Raw genomic sequence first — 18,630 nt, forward strand, 5'->3', positions numbered from 1 at the left:
TTTTCCAACATGATTAAAGGCATTTATTTGCACTTTTCAGAGGATGACAATGTCATTTTTGCAAAGCCAATTAAATTATGGCCTCAATGTGAATGTTCAATAAATGTCTTCAAATAGGCCTCGTAAAAAAGTTAAAAAAAAAAAAAAATCACCAGGATTCTGAACGTCATTTCACCAGTGACCATGTCAGCTGTGTTGTGTCTAATATATAGGAAATAATAATATCATGTAAATAATTGTAATGCAATCTGATATTTCCTCTTATAGTAGCGCAAATCCACAATGTGTAATATTTGATATATGAGGGTGGAGAGGATCAGATAGCTTAATGACAGACTGTGAAGTGACACGTTATCTTCCATATAGATCCTCCTGCTGGAGCGATCGGACATCCAAACAGCTCTAATCCTCCTCTCCTGATGCAGCAAGCCTTTATTTAATTTGTGCCTCGACGTCTGTGATTTAGTTGAGAAAAGTAACCACCGTGTCCTCCTTGCTGCTTGGTCGGCAGGTGATCAGTCTTGTTTCACGGAGCACAGAGCATGTTGCCATAGTAAGTGACTCGGGGAAAACTGAGCTGGCTTTGTTAAACAGTTTCCCTCATTTCAGGCTCAACATACTCAGAGTTTTCACTAATCCCACTTTCTGAAATGGGGCCCAGCTATGTGCAGTCTGGTAGCATGATGGTGACTTAGATGTGCTGTGCTGATATGAGTGTATTTGAATTTTCCATTGACAGTCAAACAAGGACATGTTCATGAGTTGCACAGTAAAGTCGATGAAAGAGAAAGGGTTGGTGTTTTGGGTGAGAAATTAGTAGAAGGCAGACAGCTGCTGTGTTTACCATAGAACCATTTCACTTTTCATCTGTTGAATTACAGTATGCCACTTCATGTTAAATAAATACATTACCAAAGTACCTGTGTTACTAAGGGTCTGTGAAATGCTTATTGGTTCACTTTTCCATGGGCCTATAGAACATGAAAATTTTGAAACTAGATAAATGAATTCAGTGTTTATGTTTATGGCATTATGTTTTTGGGTTGTCTGTCCTAACATCTGACTGGCCCATTCTTAAGAACACAATATTTTAAGAACACCTTGAGGGAATTTCTTTAGATTAAGCACAAACATAGACTTGGACTCAAGTATGAACTGATTAGATTTTATCAGTCATAGGTCAAAGGTCAAGGTCACTGTGACCTTGTCTGTCTTATTTTTGTGAACATGATATCTAAAGAGCGCCTTGAGGAATTTTTTAAAAAATTTAGCACAAATATCCACTTAGACTCAAGAATGTTCTGATAAGTTGTCATTGGTTATAGGATATCTGAGACGGTCATGGTGACCTTGTCTGTCTCATCTAAAGAACACTTTCACCTTTAATGACAAAATAATAAATTTGCATTCTTCATTAAATATAAATATATATATATATATAGAAAACATATTTTTACATTGCTTTTTCTTGGTGAGGATGTTAAATTGAAATTAATAATAATAATAATAATAATAATAATAATAATAATAATAGTAACAAATCACCCTTTAAGACTTTTGGGGCTCCACAGTATTGACCTTAGCTTTCTATTTTTTCCTTTCTTTTCCAAAATGTCTTAACATTAAGTTGGTCGCAACTCTTAGCTCCAAGTCGGACTTTACAGCCAGGCATAAGTTTGGTTGGTGACCTCGGCTCTGACGACCATACGACCTGAAATATTTTTTGATATCTTCTCCACTGTCATGTGCTCCACTCTGAGTGTCACTCTTCTGGCGGTGCATGCCCAAAATGTGGAGCTGCAGCAGAAGTACACCATGGGAAATAAGAAAAGAAATAAATAAAAATAAAGAACAACGTAAATTTGACTAGTTATTTTGTTTTTTGTCTCCTTATTTATTGGAATTTTCAATGGCCCAATGGCCAGTGCTGGGCTGTGGCTTTGTCGAGCTTGTGTAGAGGGGTTAATAATTCAAATTTTGCCTGTTGCCTCCTCTCTCTATGAACATTGCAACATGTGAACAAGGCTGAGAACAAAATGATACGACTCATCGAGTTTATCATTTGGAATGTATGGTTGGGACTGCTTTTTTCTCCTAAATATAACCATAAGCTTTTGTATTGTAATCCCACCATGTGCTTTTGTTGACATCCCGGTGTCAGTAATCTCATCTGCAGATGCAGAAGGATACCTAAAGACAGAAGGGTCAGACTGGGAATAAAATTTGGCCCCATCTTTTTATTTTTGGGATGTGAGGTGTTCAAATCAAAGCACTTGCTGACCATTAAACACAGAAAGAGCATTAACTAGAACAAATATTAATAACTTACTAAAATAAAGCATCAGGCACATGGTCAGCTGGAGAAGATGGCCCACACGCAGAGCAACATGCTGCAGCAAAAAGGCAAAGCCTGAGCAAGCCGTGATTCAGACATGGATCTAGGATTCAGGCCTCTTATCAGTGCAGGGCTGCGTTCAGCCCCGACAAAACGTAGCAAAATGTGACTTCAAACAGAAACAGAGGAGCGCTGAACACCCTGTGGTGCTACGCAAGTGTGCTACCTTTTAATGAGGCAGGGTTTAATTCAGTTCTTTCCGAGGGGCTTTATTGGTTTGGGAAACACACATTTACTATACCAAAACAACTGTGAAAAAAAAAATTGTAATGGGTAAAGATCTTGGTCAATATGCAGTTGTCTGCTGACTGGGAACACCTCTGACACACTCACCAACTGAGAGAGGACACACCTCAAAGCTCCTTTCACACTGTTTTGAGGAAACATGTTGTTCAACCTGGAAACTGTAGCAAAATGATGCACACTGTTTAGATATAGAACGTGCCCCAGATGTGGACTTCCAGGTTGAGATTAAGTCCCTCTAGAACTGGCCAGGAAGGATGATTTTCTACAGCTATCATGTCAAAAGTCCAGCCTATGGGATAATCTAACAATGGAAAGGCAATGAGCAATTTAGCAACAACAACAACAAAAAAAATGTTTTAGAGGAAATTACTAGATTTGGAAAATTAGTTTTTAAAAAGCATGTAAAAAATAAAAAATATATAAATAATTATCAAAAATATATACAGTATTAATTTATTTTCAAGATTCATTTTATTGAGTATTTGCATACATAGAATCAAATAAAATACCTAACCCTAACCCTCACTAGCTCACAACAGTGTATTTGAGTTCTGTGCTGTTGAAAAGGCAATAATACATATACTAAAAACATTAATATACTAAAAACAGCATCAATACAATAAAAACAAACAATATTAAATCCCTGAGATTATAAAACAAACAGATATTTCAGACACACTATCTGGCAGCTGTGCCAACAAACACAAGTTGAAGTTGAGTCAGTGACGTATCTGACTGTAATGCACACTGATGCTGTGTGTTCTGTCTCCCTCTCGTGGTTGTTGTAATAAGAGCAACTCATGGACTGACTTTGAGTTTTTTTTTAAATAATAAACAGACTTACAAACACAGAGGTCAATATGCCATTTTGATTAATGTCTTTAAGAAGAGAAAAATCATCTAAAATATCTGAAATACTGAAACATAAAGTATTAAACACCCAGAATGAGATGTAATTCAGTGTCAATGTGAAAATGAATTCATGTAAACTCCATTACAACTCATACTAAATTAAAGAGGGGACAGTAAGAGTTTGTTTTACATTTGTTTTTATTGCACAAAATATGCTACACATAAAACAGTATTTTTGACAACATACATATGAAAGTAATTAAAAAGAAAAGCCTCCTCCTACATACAATATTTATGAGAGGCTGCAACCATGAAATGTTTTTTTTTTTGCATTAAAATTACAGCAGAAAGGGGCGTCCGGTGGCTTAGTGGATAAAGCAGGCACCCCGTGAATAATGGCATTGTCCTTGCCACAGCAGCCGCAGGTTAGAGTCCAGCTTATGGCCCTTTGCTGCATGTCATCCCCTCTCTCTCTCTTGCCAAAAAAATAATCTTCGAAAAAAAAAACCCAAAAAATTATAGCAAAAATATGAAAACAAACACAATTTGTTCATACATCATTTTTTTGCACGAAGCCCATTCATACACTGTATTTTTACAGAAATTCCTCATTCCTCATCCACACTTGTGCCACATGGCCATATAACTAAAACTGCCAATATGTTTAAATTACCTGCAGTTGCTTTCAATTGGGTGTAACTTTGTTCCAATAAAGATTCAAGTCCCCCAGTCTGTGACTTTTCCTAAATCTGTGTTATGAAGCAACCCCTGCTGTTGAAAATTGCCAAGATGAAACCAGATTTTTTTTTTTTTGTTTTTTAAAAAAAAGGCACATTTGGGTAAAATCAAATAGGGTGAAAATTCAGTCATTTTACTCTGTTGGAATTAGTGCAAAATGAAAGAGGCTGACAGTAAAAACCTGATGCTTATTTTTGATATTTTACATTTTTCTGTTTCTCCAATTTCAAATTCCTGCTTAACTCTAAGCTAATTATTGACCTGATGAGCAAAGTACTCTGTATCATAGTAATGTTGATCCCTTAACCTAATGCTCACCTCCCACTGGTCCTGGAACTCTCTGTTTCTCTCTGTACTCCGGGTGAATGACACAACAATGGTCTGCAGATCTGGAGAAGTAACACTCTGCATGACTGTGGAAAACTTCTCCATCAGCTCTGGATCAACTCTTGAAGGTGGAGAGGACTTCTTTATCTTCACTACAAAGAGAACTGGACTTAAATTAAGAACACATTGGCCGTGTCATCTCATACACTGAGAGCCATGGCAACCGTCACTACAAACTGACTAACTTCACAAAGCTTCACACTCAGGCACAGATGTCCTCCATCACCATCACTGTTTGCCTCATTTGTTGAAGAATTAGTTGTGACAATATGTCAAAATAACACCATAACTGGCATCACAACAAACTACATAACACACAAATCATTCTTTACGCCGATGATATAATATTTTTCCTGTTAAAAAAGTATTAATGCCTATTCTAACTTGTTAACTATTGCTAACTATTTAATAAACTTGAACAAACCAAACATCTTACCGCAGTTTTACCATAGTTGAAATACTACATCTCAAAAATGTTTTGGGAAAAAAAAACACACACACACACACACACAATAAAAGTTGCATGAAGCCCCTAACTTCCCACTGTATTTCCTAGTCAGCCACCAATAATATATTACCACACAGGCCCAAAAAAAAAAAAAAAAACAACATCATTACTCTTGACTGGATACAGAACAAACCAAATCTCAATAAATGCAATCCAAGATGCTTCCTTCTTCGTAAAACTATTAATAAATACTGTACAACCGCTTTAAAAACACAGTAACTGCCAAAACCCTGTCAACCTGGTGGAAGGTTAATCACAAATCACAAACTGCACAATCAGATTTTCATGTTAACAAATCACTCATTGAGGCACCAAATGCTTTGCTGCTTTAGCTCTAGTGATTCTGCTAAAGTCTGATGACAGAAATAATAAGTCTTACCACATGTGAGCAGAAATATTGTTGCACAGGACAGAACAGTGATTGTAATCACAATGCAGCAGATTCCCAAGATTACTGTCAGAATTTTCCAATGGACATTCGACTGGTGAAGAAGGTGTTTGCCGTCGAGAGTGTTGCCACCTGTAATGAAACAAGATCCTGAAAACCCATTCTGACCACCAAAGTAGTCCATTCTGTCCACTTTGTTTTAAACTGGGCATATAAAAAATGTGACTATAAAATGAACGAGTGCTATTTCAACCATCTATAGCACACAGAAACTGAAAGTTAGCATTGGACATAAATTGGAGCTGGCCAGTCCTTGGGTATATAAGGAAGTATTATGGAACAGTACTAACTAAAGCTTTACCTTAGAATTTCATTTTATTTTCAAACCCTATCAGTTGCCCTATCTCAAAAAAAGAACTCACCTCAATAGAAAGTGATGTTGTGATCTCCTGTTTGTACTGTGCAGCCGAATGTGTTGGTGGTTTGGCTCTGGAAAATCCGAGCTGTCAGTCTGAGGATCACAGATCCGTCTCCAGAGGGCCCTGGTCCAGTTACATTGATCCATCTGGCTTTTGAAGCCCCATCTCCAATCAGATGCACTGAGCTCACTGATTTGTCATCACACGTCACCTCAGCAGTAGCTGGGCTGCATTGTTAGTGAGCTTGGCAAATATATGTAGCTCTTCAGAGAGACAAATATCAAAGACCAAGGGGTAAAGGGGTCACAGCATCTACTGATGAGCAGCTACTTTCACCTTTGCTCCTGACTTCCAATAAAACAAAATACTTTCAAGCATGCTCACAATGACATAGCTAACTTGCCTCTAGAGTTTACCTAATATAATAACATACAAGCCGTGACAAGGTTGTGATGGCTTGTGTTGTTTTTACCTCTAGTCTGATTATACTATAATGATACACAAAGTGCCAAAAGATACGAAAATAAAAAATCCTATGAGAGCAAACTTTTTAATAGTTATATCAGTTTGTTTGTTTGTAAAATTAGTCATGTTAGAAATTACTCTGGCACATTATTGCCTTTCAACATTTCAATTTTTTAGCACAAACATAGACTTCATTAGTCATAGGTCAAAGGTCAAGGTGACTGTGACCTCGCCTGTGTCATTCTTGTGAACATGATATCAAGAAAATGTTGAGGGTTTTTTCATACAGGTTCACTTGGACTTAAGGATGAACTGATTTGATTTATGGTGGTCATAGGTCAAAGGTCAAAGTTACTATGATCTTGCATCTGTCTCATTCTTGTGAACACGTTATCTCATGAGCACCTTGAGGGAAATAATTCAGATTTGGCACATACATTCACTTAGACCCAAGAATGAACTGATTAGATTGTTGTGGTCAAAGATCAAAGGTGAAGGTCACAGTGACCTTGTCCGTCTCATTATTGTGAACGTGATATCCAAAGAACACCTTTACCTTTTATGGCAAAAGTAGTGTGCTTTGATAATAAATTTGCAGTTTTTATAACAAAAAAGTATAAATATTCACTGTTTTTAAATCATATATTAAGTGTTATTACATTCTATATTTGGTGAAAGCAAGTATGTTAGTATGATTTTTTCACTATTTCTCAGACGTTTTCAAAGTATTGTTATGGTAAATATGCATGGAAATAACACTAGTCGTAGTATTACTACTTATTTCATGGTTAAAAATTGATATATGTTGATATACTAACATATTACAAGCATTATAACTAATTTATTTGTAATTTGGATTTTTTTCTTTGTGTTTTACTTTTACCATGAGCGGCCATCTCATTTGGTAAAGGCCAATATTTAAAATTTAATGGTTGCTGTTAAAAAAAACAAAAAACAAGTAAGATTTTTGTTATCATAGTCCAACAGGCATAAAAATACAACAAAATATTTTTTCCATTGTTATTGTTTTGGTTTTTGGTGAGGCCTTTAAAGGCATAATAATACTAATAATTATAATAATAACAACAATAAAACAACAACAATAATAATAATAATAATTCTTATTATTTTAATTATATATGTGTGTATGTGTGTGTGCATGTATATTTCATCTCTATCTGTTTTGTATTCATGAGTTAAGTTTTTAAGTAAGGAAGCATGTGTAGATTTATTAGTTAATGAACAATGGCGAGGGGCTGGGATCATATAAGTTTACAGTTATTCCTGCTCCTTTTCGAACATTGGATTTCACTGTGTCTTTTTTACTTTTTATTCACTATTCTTTTGATGGTTTGTATGTTTATGGTCTTGCATTTTTTTCTTCTGTCTGTACCAAAATGTAAGACTCTTTCCAGAAATGTAACCTTATGTACAGACACCTTTTCTAAATAGCCTATTCAATGGATGGAGTTGCTATTATTCATTAATATAGCAGGTAGAAAGTAGATTTAGTTGTCATTTTTTTTAAATTACTGTTTGTACTTGATCCTGCTACATCTTTGGAGTTTAAGGATAAGGTGATTAAAATCAGCAGCTGCTATGAAAATTATATCGAGATCCTTCGGCATTCAATAAAGTTTTATATAAAGTTTTGTTATTATAGCCCCAAGGAAATAAAAAAGCAAAGTCTAATTTTTTAGCTTTATTTCTTTTTTTTTTGGACTTTAAAGGGATACTGCTACCACTACTACTGCTGCTACAAAAAAAATAAAAAATAAATAAATAAATAAAATGAAATAATAATATAGCTTTCAGGACTTTAGGGGCTATGTAGTATTGACTACATTTTTTTCCTCTTCACCAAAATGAAACGTTCTTTTTCAGAAATTTAACCATATGTTCACCTTTAAATGTTTTAAACAGCCTATTTGGTGGATGGAGTAGCCAATATTTATTCATATAAAGTCTTGTTAGGTACATGTTATATGTTGTCGTTATTATTTTCATTATTGGTAGCAACTATTATACTTCTGCTATTAATATTATTTTAATATAAATCTATTACAGACCATGGGTTGCCTTGGCCGCCCACTGACTTCATATCCAGCAGAATGGAGTCTCTGTGTCCGGCTGCAGTCTGTGGGACTGGAGGACTGGAGGACTGGAAGCAAGGGGGGTGAAAGTTCACCAGCATGGCTCTACAGTATCAGGTGACAATGTGGGAAAGTTGGACACAAGCAGCGGCTTAAGTCCGAAGCAAAAACAGGGCGACAAGCAGCAGGAGAGGGCATGACGAGTGAGAGGGCTTCAGCAGTGAGCGGGGAGCAGGAGGAGGACTCCGCGCTGAGATATTACGACGACGACGAAGACGAGCTGGAGGCGTTTTCAGACGGCGAGCTGGGCTGTGAGGACGGAGGTAGGCGGATATTACCGCTGCTGAGGAAGGTCACACACAGACAGACACAGAGGGGAGACAGGACTCTGTCTTCTCGACTCTGCTCACTCACAGAGACGCCTCAGAGGACAGTAGTGCTCCTAACTTCAGCTAGCCCGTCCTTCCGTTAGCTATCAGAGGCTGTTTCCAACATTTCCCTCTGCGTCAGCTGCAACTTCACTGTCAGTGGGCGTCATGTTAGACACTGACTACACTCATCTGACCGCTGTAACATTAGTGTATTAGATAACAGCTTTTCAGAATGTGTCAGAGTTAAAATAGACCTGCTGTGTTTGAGTTTTAAACTGGTGTGAAAGCTGACACACATCAGTGTTTCAGTTAAATAGATATTTGGTGTATATGCCAAATCTTTTCCTGTGTTTTATCTCTGAGTTTGGATATTTGGATAAGTATAGCCTCTTATAGTCTTTTTTTTATTTGTACGGGTTAAAAAACAAAGATAACCTAACTTAAGTTTAATAAGATTTCATAAAAAACTGAGGACACAGCAGGTCCACAGCAACAATGACAAACAGGGCTGTAATCATCCATTTAACGTTCCCGGGGTGGGGGTGGGGGTTCATAATTCAATCGGAACTTGAAACCTGCACTGAAGTTTTTTAAATAAATAAAATAAAGGTTCGTATTTTTTTCCAATGTCATAGATAAGCTAATGTACACAGTACTCTGTTTTCATACCACGCTATACCTTGAAATTGATGTCCTGTTGCAGCCCTAACTGTGAACATGGTAAACATTATACCTGCTTAAATCAGCTCAGCAGTAGCATAACAATGTCATTGTGAGCATATTAGCATGCTGACTGTAGCATTTAGCTTAAAGCACTGCTGCACCTATGAGTACAGCATCACAGAAATTCTAGCCAGGCTATAGACTCATTGTCTAGTTATTATTATTAGTTTTTTTAAAATAACTGTTCAGTCTATTTACAATGTCAGAAAATGGTGAAAGTCTCAGCCAAATAACAGATTCCAATCTGAGTAATTAGCATAGAAAGATTAATAACCCAGTTTAGTTGATGATTTTAATGCAATAATGAACATATGCACTGCATCTGCATGAAAATATGTGTACATATAGGCCTACATATTCTTTGCTACTCCCAAGTGCTAAATGATTTTCGTTGCAAAGTACCTCATAAAAAAAAAGTTAATAATTTGAGTTCAGAGTATTTAGGTTAAATTTGCTTGGGTTTTGACACATTAGTTTCGAGTACTTCTGGATTGTGGTGTGGTAGAGAGCCACTTAGATGTGCCATGGACATAGATTTTACCATGATACAAGCAAACAGCTGTTTGGATTCTGTCTCCTTTCCGTCTCCCTTTCTTCCTTCAAGTGAATTGCATTCAGGAGCTAAGTGGGAGAGAGAGGCATGAAAATTGGTGTGGTTTTTGTTATGTGTGTATATAAACAGTTGCAAACCCAGTGGCTTTCAGCTCTGCACTTCTTGATGTCTCCGCACTGGAATACAAAATGAGAAGAGTGCATTGGTAGAGTCAGTTTTAGTTGAGAAACAATGGGAGCAGTTGTTTTACCAAACACTGTGTTATTGACTCCCTGCACACTGACTGAAGGTTCAGCATTTGATAGAGTGTGTGGCCTCCTCACTGTCTTACAGCAGAAAGACTTTGTTAGAATGGACATGACATTCCTTAACATGGAGCAATCAAGGTCACAGTGTCCAAGGGGGAATATTCATCCCTCCAGTGTGTGGGGGAATATGAATCTCATATACACTCTATTTTTACCCACAATCCTCTCAAGTTCTTACTTCTTCATGCTTACAGGGTGAAACGTGTATTAGTACAATGGTTAGTTTTCTGTTATATTGTTTGGAGTCACTTGTGCTACATTTGTAATATTTACAGCTACATGTTGTAGTTCTGAAGTTGGCATAGAGCCCCTTTAAGTCAAGTCAAGTCAAGTCAATTTTATTTATAAAACCCATTATCACAAAACACAGTTTGCTTCAGAGGGCTTTACAGCATACCACATCCCTCTGTCCCTAGACCCTCACATCGCCTAAGGAAGAACTCCCCCAAAAAAACCCTGTAAAGGGGGAAAAAAATGGAAGAAACCTCAGGAAGAGCGACTGAGGAGGGATCCCTCTTCCAAGATGGACAGACATACAACAGATGTCGTAAATAACAATTAAACACCTAAACTAACATCCTAATGTTACCTCTTAACTCAAAATCCTGAACAGCATTATTTTTGAGATCTGGAGACACCACAACTCTGCTAGACAGTTCCTTATGTTTCATGTGATCTTTCAGCACAGCATTAAATTATTTGCCACTATTTGATCACACTGTCATGAAAAATCTGATTAGACTTACTGTGCATGATGTTGTTTTGAGTCAGTAGACGAGATTCCATTAACCCTCAAAATGCGCAAATTAAAATTGCGAATATCAAATATGCCTTTTTGAAACACGTCAGTTTTGAAAAACACTCTTTATTGCAAAAAAGCTTTTACACTCAGAAGGTGGTATTTAAGACAATTCTAAAAAGCCATATTTGCAAGACTTCAATGGAAACACTTATTTGGCTTCTCTAGGTCACATGATGCTATGGCTATGTGCTTGTCAGCAGGAACTGACTCCCTCATGATGCAGCAGGAGCTACAAGAGCTGTTATTGCATCACATAACTCTTCAAAAGTTAAACAGATCATCCGGAAGTTTTGAATCCACAATTCCTCTGTGAAATCGTGGACTATCACCTCCCATAAATCCCTCATTCGTGGCTGCTCCTACGTATAAGTGGCTCGCCTTTCCATTATGGCTCCATAACACGCCTCTGCTCTGTGGCCTTGGATTGGAAAATATGTTGGCTAGTGTGGTGGCTGCAATAGAAATAAAGCTGCTAATGTTTTGAACATCCATCAGCATGCTTCCTAGAATGTTATCACCAGAGGAGAAGTCATCTCACAATTGTTTTATTTTTATTTTTCCATTTCAAAAATTTTGCTTAAGTTTTGCATAAATCTGTAATGGAAACAAGCCTAATATCACCCTCCTCTGCAGAGTTTTATTTGTGAATTGGCTATTAAATTGTAGGGGTGTAACCATCCATCTGGATTTTTATATATTATCGTTTATCAATGGTCCAATACCATTGATGCAAAGTGAAAACATTGATACATGTTGTCATTTTAGAATTTTCCTTTATTTTGAAATTCCCATGGCACATTGTTATCAAAATCCAACCCTTCCTAAACATTCAAACAATGCTCGCAGCCTAGGGCCAGGGCCAGGCACAAAATGACAAGCAGCCATGAGAAAAGGATATGTGGCCCCTGAAATGAATCAAATTGAAATCCTTTAATGTTGTATTATGATGAAACTTGCGATATATACACCTAGTAAACTGACCTTGACATGTAAAACCAGTGAAGTACCCCAGGAAGTTATCTTTAAACCAATGTGTTGTTAGCAGTGGTTTCCTTTTGTAGTTTTCAGGGGTCGACAGATTATCGGCCTGGCCGATTACTGGAACCAGTATTTGGCAATCTGATGATTATCTGTATCTGCGTTTTATGTCAATGATCCGGATACAATTAATTAATTAAAAAGTGCAAGAAAGTGTCAGCATGGGAGGAACTTTTACTTTGTAACACCTTGGCTAGCTATTTTAATTTATTCATTTTTTTATTTAAATTTTTACTTGAAAAAAAGTTGCTGGGAACTTGCTGTACATGATGTTAAATGTTTCAGTTTAGATTAGGCATTTGCTAAAGGCATTTAAACAGAATTTTGTGTTGGAGTTCAGTAATTCCAAATTCTAAATATTTGCAGAAAGATTTCAATTTTTATTGTAAATGCATAGCAGTTCCAGATAACAGTTATCAGTCTCATTAGCTACCAATAATTGGTATTGGTATCAGCCTTGAAAAACCAATATCGGTCGATCCCCAGAGGTTTTACCAACCTAGCTTATGCCTGTGTTGCTTTGCTGTTGTGTAGTGCTGGGCTTCAGTGACTCTCTGAATGGAGAGGTCAAACCTCGAATACTGCTGATGGGCCTGAGGAGGAGTGGGAAGTCTTCAATCCAGAAGGTGGTTTTCCACAAAATGTCTCCCAATGAGACCCTGTTCCTAGAAAGCACCAACAAGATCTGCAGAGAGGACGTCTCCAGCAGCTCCTTTGTCAGCTTCCAGATCTGGGACTTCCCGGGCCAGATCGACTTCTTCGACCCCACCTTTGATTATGAAATGATCTTCAGAGGCACCGGAGCGCTAATCTTTGTCATCGACTCGCAGGTCAGCCCAAAACCTGACAAAAAACAGTCCTTTATAACGTTACCCTAAAATTATTAAGTTTCAGTTTCAATATGACCTCAAACAAATCACTGATGCAAGAATCCAAGAAAACATATTGTAGTTCAGACCAAAAGCTGAAGGCTAGATGGAACTGTTGTGTGAGTCTTTTCTCTTCCTTGTGATAGGATGACTATGTGGAGGCTCTGAGTAGACTGCATCTCACCGTGACCAGGGCCTACGAAGTCAACCCCGAAATCAACTTCGAGGTGTTCATTCACAAAGTGGACGGCCTGTCCGATGACCATAAGATCGAGAAGCAGCGGGACATTCACAAGCGAGCCAACGATGACCTTGCAGATGCCGGCCTGGAACGAATTCACCTGAGGTGGGCTTGACCTGCAGCTTTTGGGTTGTTTTTGGTTTCACTGTTTGTACAGATGTTTGTAAATCTTCACATTCCTCTAAGTAAGTCAGTCTGAACTGACTAACTGACTCATCGGACCTAAATTTGATATATTTTTAGACCTTGAGACCCACATGGACTGGGACACATTCTATACTGATCAATTCAATGTATAACTTTCTACACTGTACCTGCTGACTTGTAGTCCACATGTTGTTACATATATTCTTTGGATAAATAATTTCTAGCTAAATTTAACTTGTTGAATATTGCTGCAGAGTGATCAGAATGTAAGTGCTATTATGTTTTTTTTATTTCACATAAAAAACATAGCCAAAACAAAACAGAACAAAACTAAACTAAACTAAATAAAATACAATAAAAAAACACAACAAAATAAAATGAAATAAAAAGAAATATAAACTACAAAAATTCAACTACAAAAAATGAGCAAACAAGGAAATGTTCTGGATAAATATGCTTAAATAATGATTTGTGAAATAATTTTAAATATATAATAAAGATTCTTATAGGTGAAGTTTTTTGGACATTTTTTCCCTAGCTTAAAAAAAAAGAATAATCAAAATTTACAAATTTACAATTTCTGGGACACCTGCAATAAGCTGCTTATTGCCTTTTTCCCCAAAAGAAAGCAAGCCAATTTGCTTTGGCCTTCAAGGTTTAAATATTTGTGAAGGCATCTGGACACAGCACAAGAAAATTTATTTCGATCCAGGTTACAAAGGGTTAAAAAACAAAAGCATTTTGTAGAAAAATATGTCTATATTCCTTAAAACAAGGCGGAAAGTCTTGTTTTGGTATCTGTATCGAATCTTAGGTATAATATCTGCATTGATAATCAGACATCTCCAAAAGACATCTAACCCTTAACAAGATGAAAAACATCACAGAATATGACTAAATATTCTCATCGGGCTTTTCCTTAAATTTCCTTGGGACTGAAATATCTAGAAATGTGTGTGATGGCCTTGAAATTATCATCTTCGGAGTCGTGACTTCTGCTGTGTCCTGTCATATCTGTGCAAAGCAAAGAAGCATCAAATTATGAAGCATGTTGTTTTTGAAATCTGTTCTGATTCAGATTTTTTTCTCTGATTTCTACAGCTTCTATTTAACCAGTATATACGATCACTCCATATTCGAGGCTTTCAGTAAGGTGGTCCAGAAACTCATTCCACAGCTGCCCACACTGGAGAACCTGCTCAACATCTTCATATCTGTGAGTAAATCTGCTGCTGTGACACACACGTGACTTAAATGGGCCCTGCACTCCAGCACTGCAACACCTTCTATTGTAAGTCAGGCAGTCTACTGAATGGACTGAATTTATCTGGGAACTAAGACGTCCTTTAGTCCGATCTCTATGGAAACCTTAATCCAGTGTGCTGCTGGAAGGGCATATAAGATGGAATACACTACACTGCATGTGTGTGTCCTCTTTGTCTTTTTACAATCCACTCACTAGGTGGTAGTAATACACAACAGATCTACTGGTTGTATTTTATGAATACAGACATTTCATTGAATGGCACCACTTCTTATCATATGTGTGTGACTGAATTCAGTTCTGCCAAAAAAAAGCATTCATTAATGAGGAAACCAAAGCAAATAAAGAGAGACACTTTTTGTAGAGGGACCAGTCATGTAGTCGTGAATGAACTGGTGCTTCTAGTTATATGGGCTTGATTGCAGTGGTTCCCAACTGGTGGGTAGAGGTCCAAAAGTGGGTCGCGGGTCAACTCTTAATGGACTGTAAACATGTTAAGTTTGTTAAAAACACACTTTTTAAAATTACAGTGAATTCCAGCTCAAAGCTTTATTCTGAAGTGTCATTTTGTTTGTTTCTTTTTTATTATATATTTATTTTTTTATAAATGAATGTTTTATTTCTTTGTGTTCTAATTCAACGTTTTGTTTACATTTTGTGAAATAAAATTGTATATGTGGTAATTTAACTAATTACCACATATACAATTACAAGTAATTAATTAATGTGTGGAACATGAACTAATGACTATGGAGAAATCTAGACCAGTTTGGGACCACTGCTTTATTGTATCATAGCGTTTTGTTTTTTTTTCTGTCTGTACCTTCAAGTTGTGTTCTGGGTTCATGTTCTTAACCCTAAGAGACTGTTTGGTGCATTTTAGTTGCTTTTCATTCTTTAATTTGATGATTTGTGTTCATGCATATGGCATAAATCTTGGAAAGATTGCGTATTTTTGTTTAATCTGTGAATTTTCAGCTCAGCTCCGACAATAAGTCTAAAATACACTGTGGAAACTAAATAGTTCCATTCAGACTGTTAAGTGCAAAAAATGCTCCAGTGACACCCATTCAAACTTACATATTTGATCCCACAGTCATCAAAGCATAAAACATACATTTATTTATTTCTGGGTGTCATTCTGTGCTTTTGCCTTGACATTTGTCATTTTTACTATTTTCTACATGATGATGTCCTTTTTTTAACCATATTTGGCAAATGGAGACAACACATGCTCTTTCCACAAGGGGCGTATTTCATCAAAGTCACTTATGAAAGTGAGATTTACGGGGTAAAATCAGACTCAGATTAGCGCCATCTCTGATTTAAGGCTAAAGTTGTTCCACTAACGAGGTTCAGCCGCATCTATCAAGGCTAACCCAAGCCAGACCTGCGAAGTGTCGCTTTCAGCTAAGGCGTCAGAAAGAGGGGAAAGTCAGAGCGCCGCTGTTTTCAGCATCGGAACAGATGCTCTTCATGGAGCTCTATGAAGATTACAAGGACATCATAACCAAAAAAGGAAACACTGCCGCTATTAATAAGGCCTGGGAGGCAGAAATTGGCAGAAAATCGCACCAGACTAAATGCGTAAGTGATGCGAGTGTTACAACTGTTTCACGTTACATGTGTATTTCACTTCATAATATTATTCTGTAGACTGGCGATCTGTTCTGGGTGATGGTACAGACAATGACTGGACTGTGATTTATTCTGTGCTCCTCCGTAAAGCACATTAAGGTGTATCTGTTTATAATGCTGTTGCACGAATAATCTTGAGTGAGTGTATGAACCCCACTAACCTCATAACCCTTGACCTTACCATTCGTCCTTCCTTACATCTTAACAGAAGCCAACTCAGCAGCCAAATGCAACCTGGCAACAGGTCAAGATAAAATATAAAAATATCTTTCACAGTGGTTAGTAGCCTTCAGTAAAATGTAAATACTTCTCCCACATTAACTCAGAAAATAATTAATATGTGCATTTGCAGCCACAAAAAAAGGCCCAGGCCACGCTAGAGGTTGGGGGCCCCCACCTGAGGAGCTCACCACAGAGGAGCTGGCACTGATCCTCAATCTAGGATGGCCCCAGGTTGAAGGGATGGGGGGCATCAATAGAAATTATTCCCCCAGGTGACTGGCAGAAATATGTTGAAGCTAGGCTTTTGTCCACTACTTTCCCTCCATGCGTCAGTCTCTCAGTTTTAATAACTAATGGTATGCCTGTCAGTGAGAGGAGACACCATATGTCTGCTGGATCCCCCAGCCACAGCTGGCCCAGCACACCTGAGCCATGTGTAAGTAGGTCCTATTTCTTTGTATTGTATTGTCATCCAGTCCTGTCCTCCCTTGCTTCAGTAACATCAGGGCCTCTCTTTTTACAGTTAGAGGGCCCCAGTGCATCTAGGGCCTTTGATGAGGACACTGCGTCTACAGATGCTGAAATGCCAGAAGGCTTTTTAATGTAATCATATTCTTTTTGCCTTATATTCACTTGTAGTTGCATATAATGTGTGACCTTTACAATGTGATTAAGGTTTTTATTTACTGATTTATTTCGGAGACAAAGTCCTGAGATGTGAGTTTCTATTCTATTTATTTTTCTGACATGACATGAGTGACATAAGCGTGGACATTTATCTGGCGGAACGGTCCTTTGGGTGTCTCGGTCTCTGGCCGTCGGACATTCTTTGACACACGTTTAAGCTTAGCTTGACTTTTAGCCTGGTTGGGAGCAGACTTGTTTGCCCATACAAGTTGCTATGATTACTCAGAGAGAACTCACGTAAACCACGTTGATGGAACAGAATGCCCGCTAAAATAAGTGGGATTTGGCAATTTAAGCTAGACTTTATGCTATGTGAGCTTCATGGAATACTCCCGAGGTGCACTGTCACAGTCAGTGCTGCTGCTAATCAATGAAATATCCCAGGCTGTGATAAACTAATAATAATGATAAGAATTGTTACTTCGCATGTAGTAAATTGAAAAATTCTTATTATTTTTTTTAGATTTTTTGTTTTTCATCTTAAAACATAGCGACATAATAACAATTCTGAAAAGTAATGAATATTTGATATTTATGATTAGGACTGATGTTGGTTAAAAAAATAACTCAATGAAAATGGAAAATCATATTAATATGTAGTATTTTTTTGCCTGATTTTGAGAAATCAATGTTGCTCCTAATCATTGACGTATCCTGCACTGTGATAATCAAAAGAATATTAATATTCTTAGCATGTACTATATTGAAATATATATATATATATATATTTATATGATGCAATATATATGATATGATATATATATATCATCTAAAACATAGTTGCATCATGTCAAAAACCTAGCATTGAAAAGGATAAAATTCAGAAAATGAAAGAATATGGATATTTTTGATTGGGACTGATTTTGGTTAAAAAAAACTCAATGAAAGTAAAAAATAATATTATTGTACAATATTTTTTTAAAGCTGGATTTTGAAAAGCTAATTTTGTGCGCAGTGCAACACAAGTGTGTGTAATATTAAAGGGCGCCCTAAGGGTTAATATACAGATTTATTGCTGAGTTTATGTTTTGTACTGTGTGTATTTGTTGTTGAGTTTTATGTATTTTTATGTGATGTCCAGGGACAAGCATCGCTAATTAGCTCCAGCTATAAATGCTGTGTGTGTGTGTGTGGCATTGATTAATGCTGCATACTTGTCCCCATATACAAATAAACAATGAATAAATCAATAGATGAGCCCCGCTGACTGCTACATGGCATCGGCCACAATGTCATTAAGATGCCCACACCCCTGTGGTTCTGTTACACTTAGTTT

At 37.0% G+C, this 18,630-nt stretch overlaps 1 protein-coding gene and 1 pseudogene across 4 annotated transcripts in view; one reads left to right on the forward strand and one right to left on the reverse strand.

The window, feature by feature from the left end:
* Positions 1–3,738: 3,738 nt before the first annotated feature.
* LOC121953649 (uncharacterized) lies at positions 3,739–8,592 on the reverse strand (annotated as a pseudogene). The gene is made up of 4 exons (XR_015778710.1): positions 8,478–8,592; positions 5,937–6,196; positions 5,506–5,646; positions 3,739–4,710 (listed from the first exon to the last, which is right to left on the reverse strand). The product of XR_015778710.1 is annotated as an uncharacterized LOC121953649 (transcript).
* The window catches only part of rragd (ras-related GTP binding D), a 46,501-nt gene continuing 36,181 nt past the window's right edge, over positions 8,311–18,630 (forward strand). Inside the window, exons 1-4 of one of the 3 annotated variants that reach the window (XM_088087601.1) lie at positions 8,311–8,814; positions 12,821–13,116; positions 13,302–13,501; positions 14,645–14,759. In XM_088087601.1, coding sequence (XP_087943727.1) covers positions 8,688–8,814; positions 12,821–13,116; positions 13,302–13,501; positions 14,645–14,759 — 738 coding nt within the window. In that variant the 5' untranslated portion in view covers positions 8,311–8,687. The remainder of the gene's footprint in view (positions 8,815–12,820; positions 13,117–13,301; positions 13,502–14,644; positions 14,760–18,630) is intronic. The other 2 variants (XM_088087600.1, XM_042501177.2) reach the window with 2 other exon arrangements.

The sequence above is a fragment of the Plectropomus leopardus genome, chromosome 14 (genome assembly GCF_026936395.1).
Source record: "Plectropomus leopardus strain MGB_pleo_1.0 chromosome 14, ASM2693639v1, whole genome shotgun sequence".
Taxonomy (NCBI): domain Eukaryota; kingdom Metazoa; phylum Chordata; class Actinopteri; order Perciformes; family Serranidae; genus Plectropomus; species Plectropomus leopardus.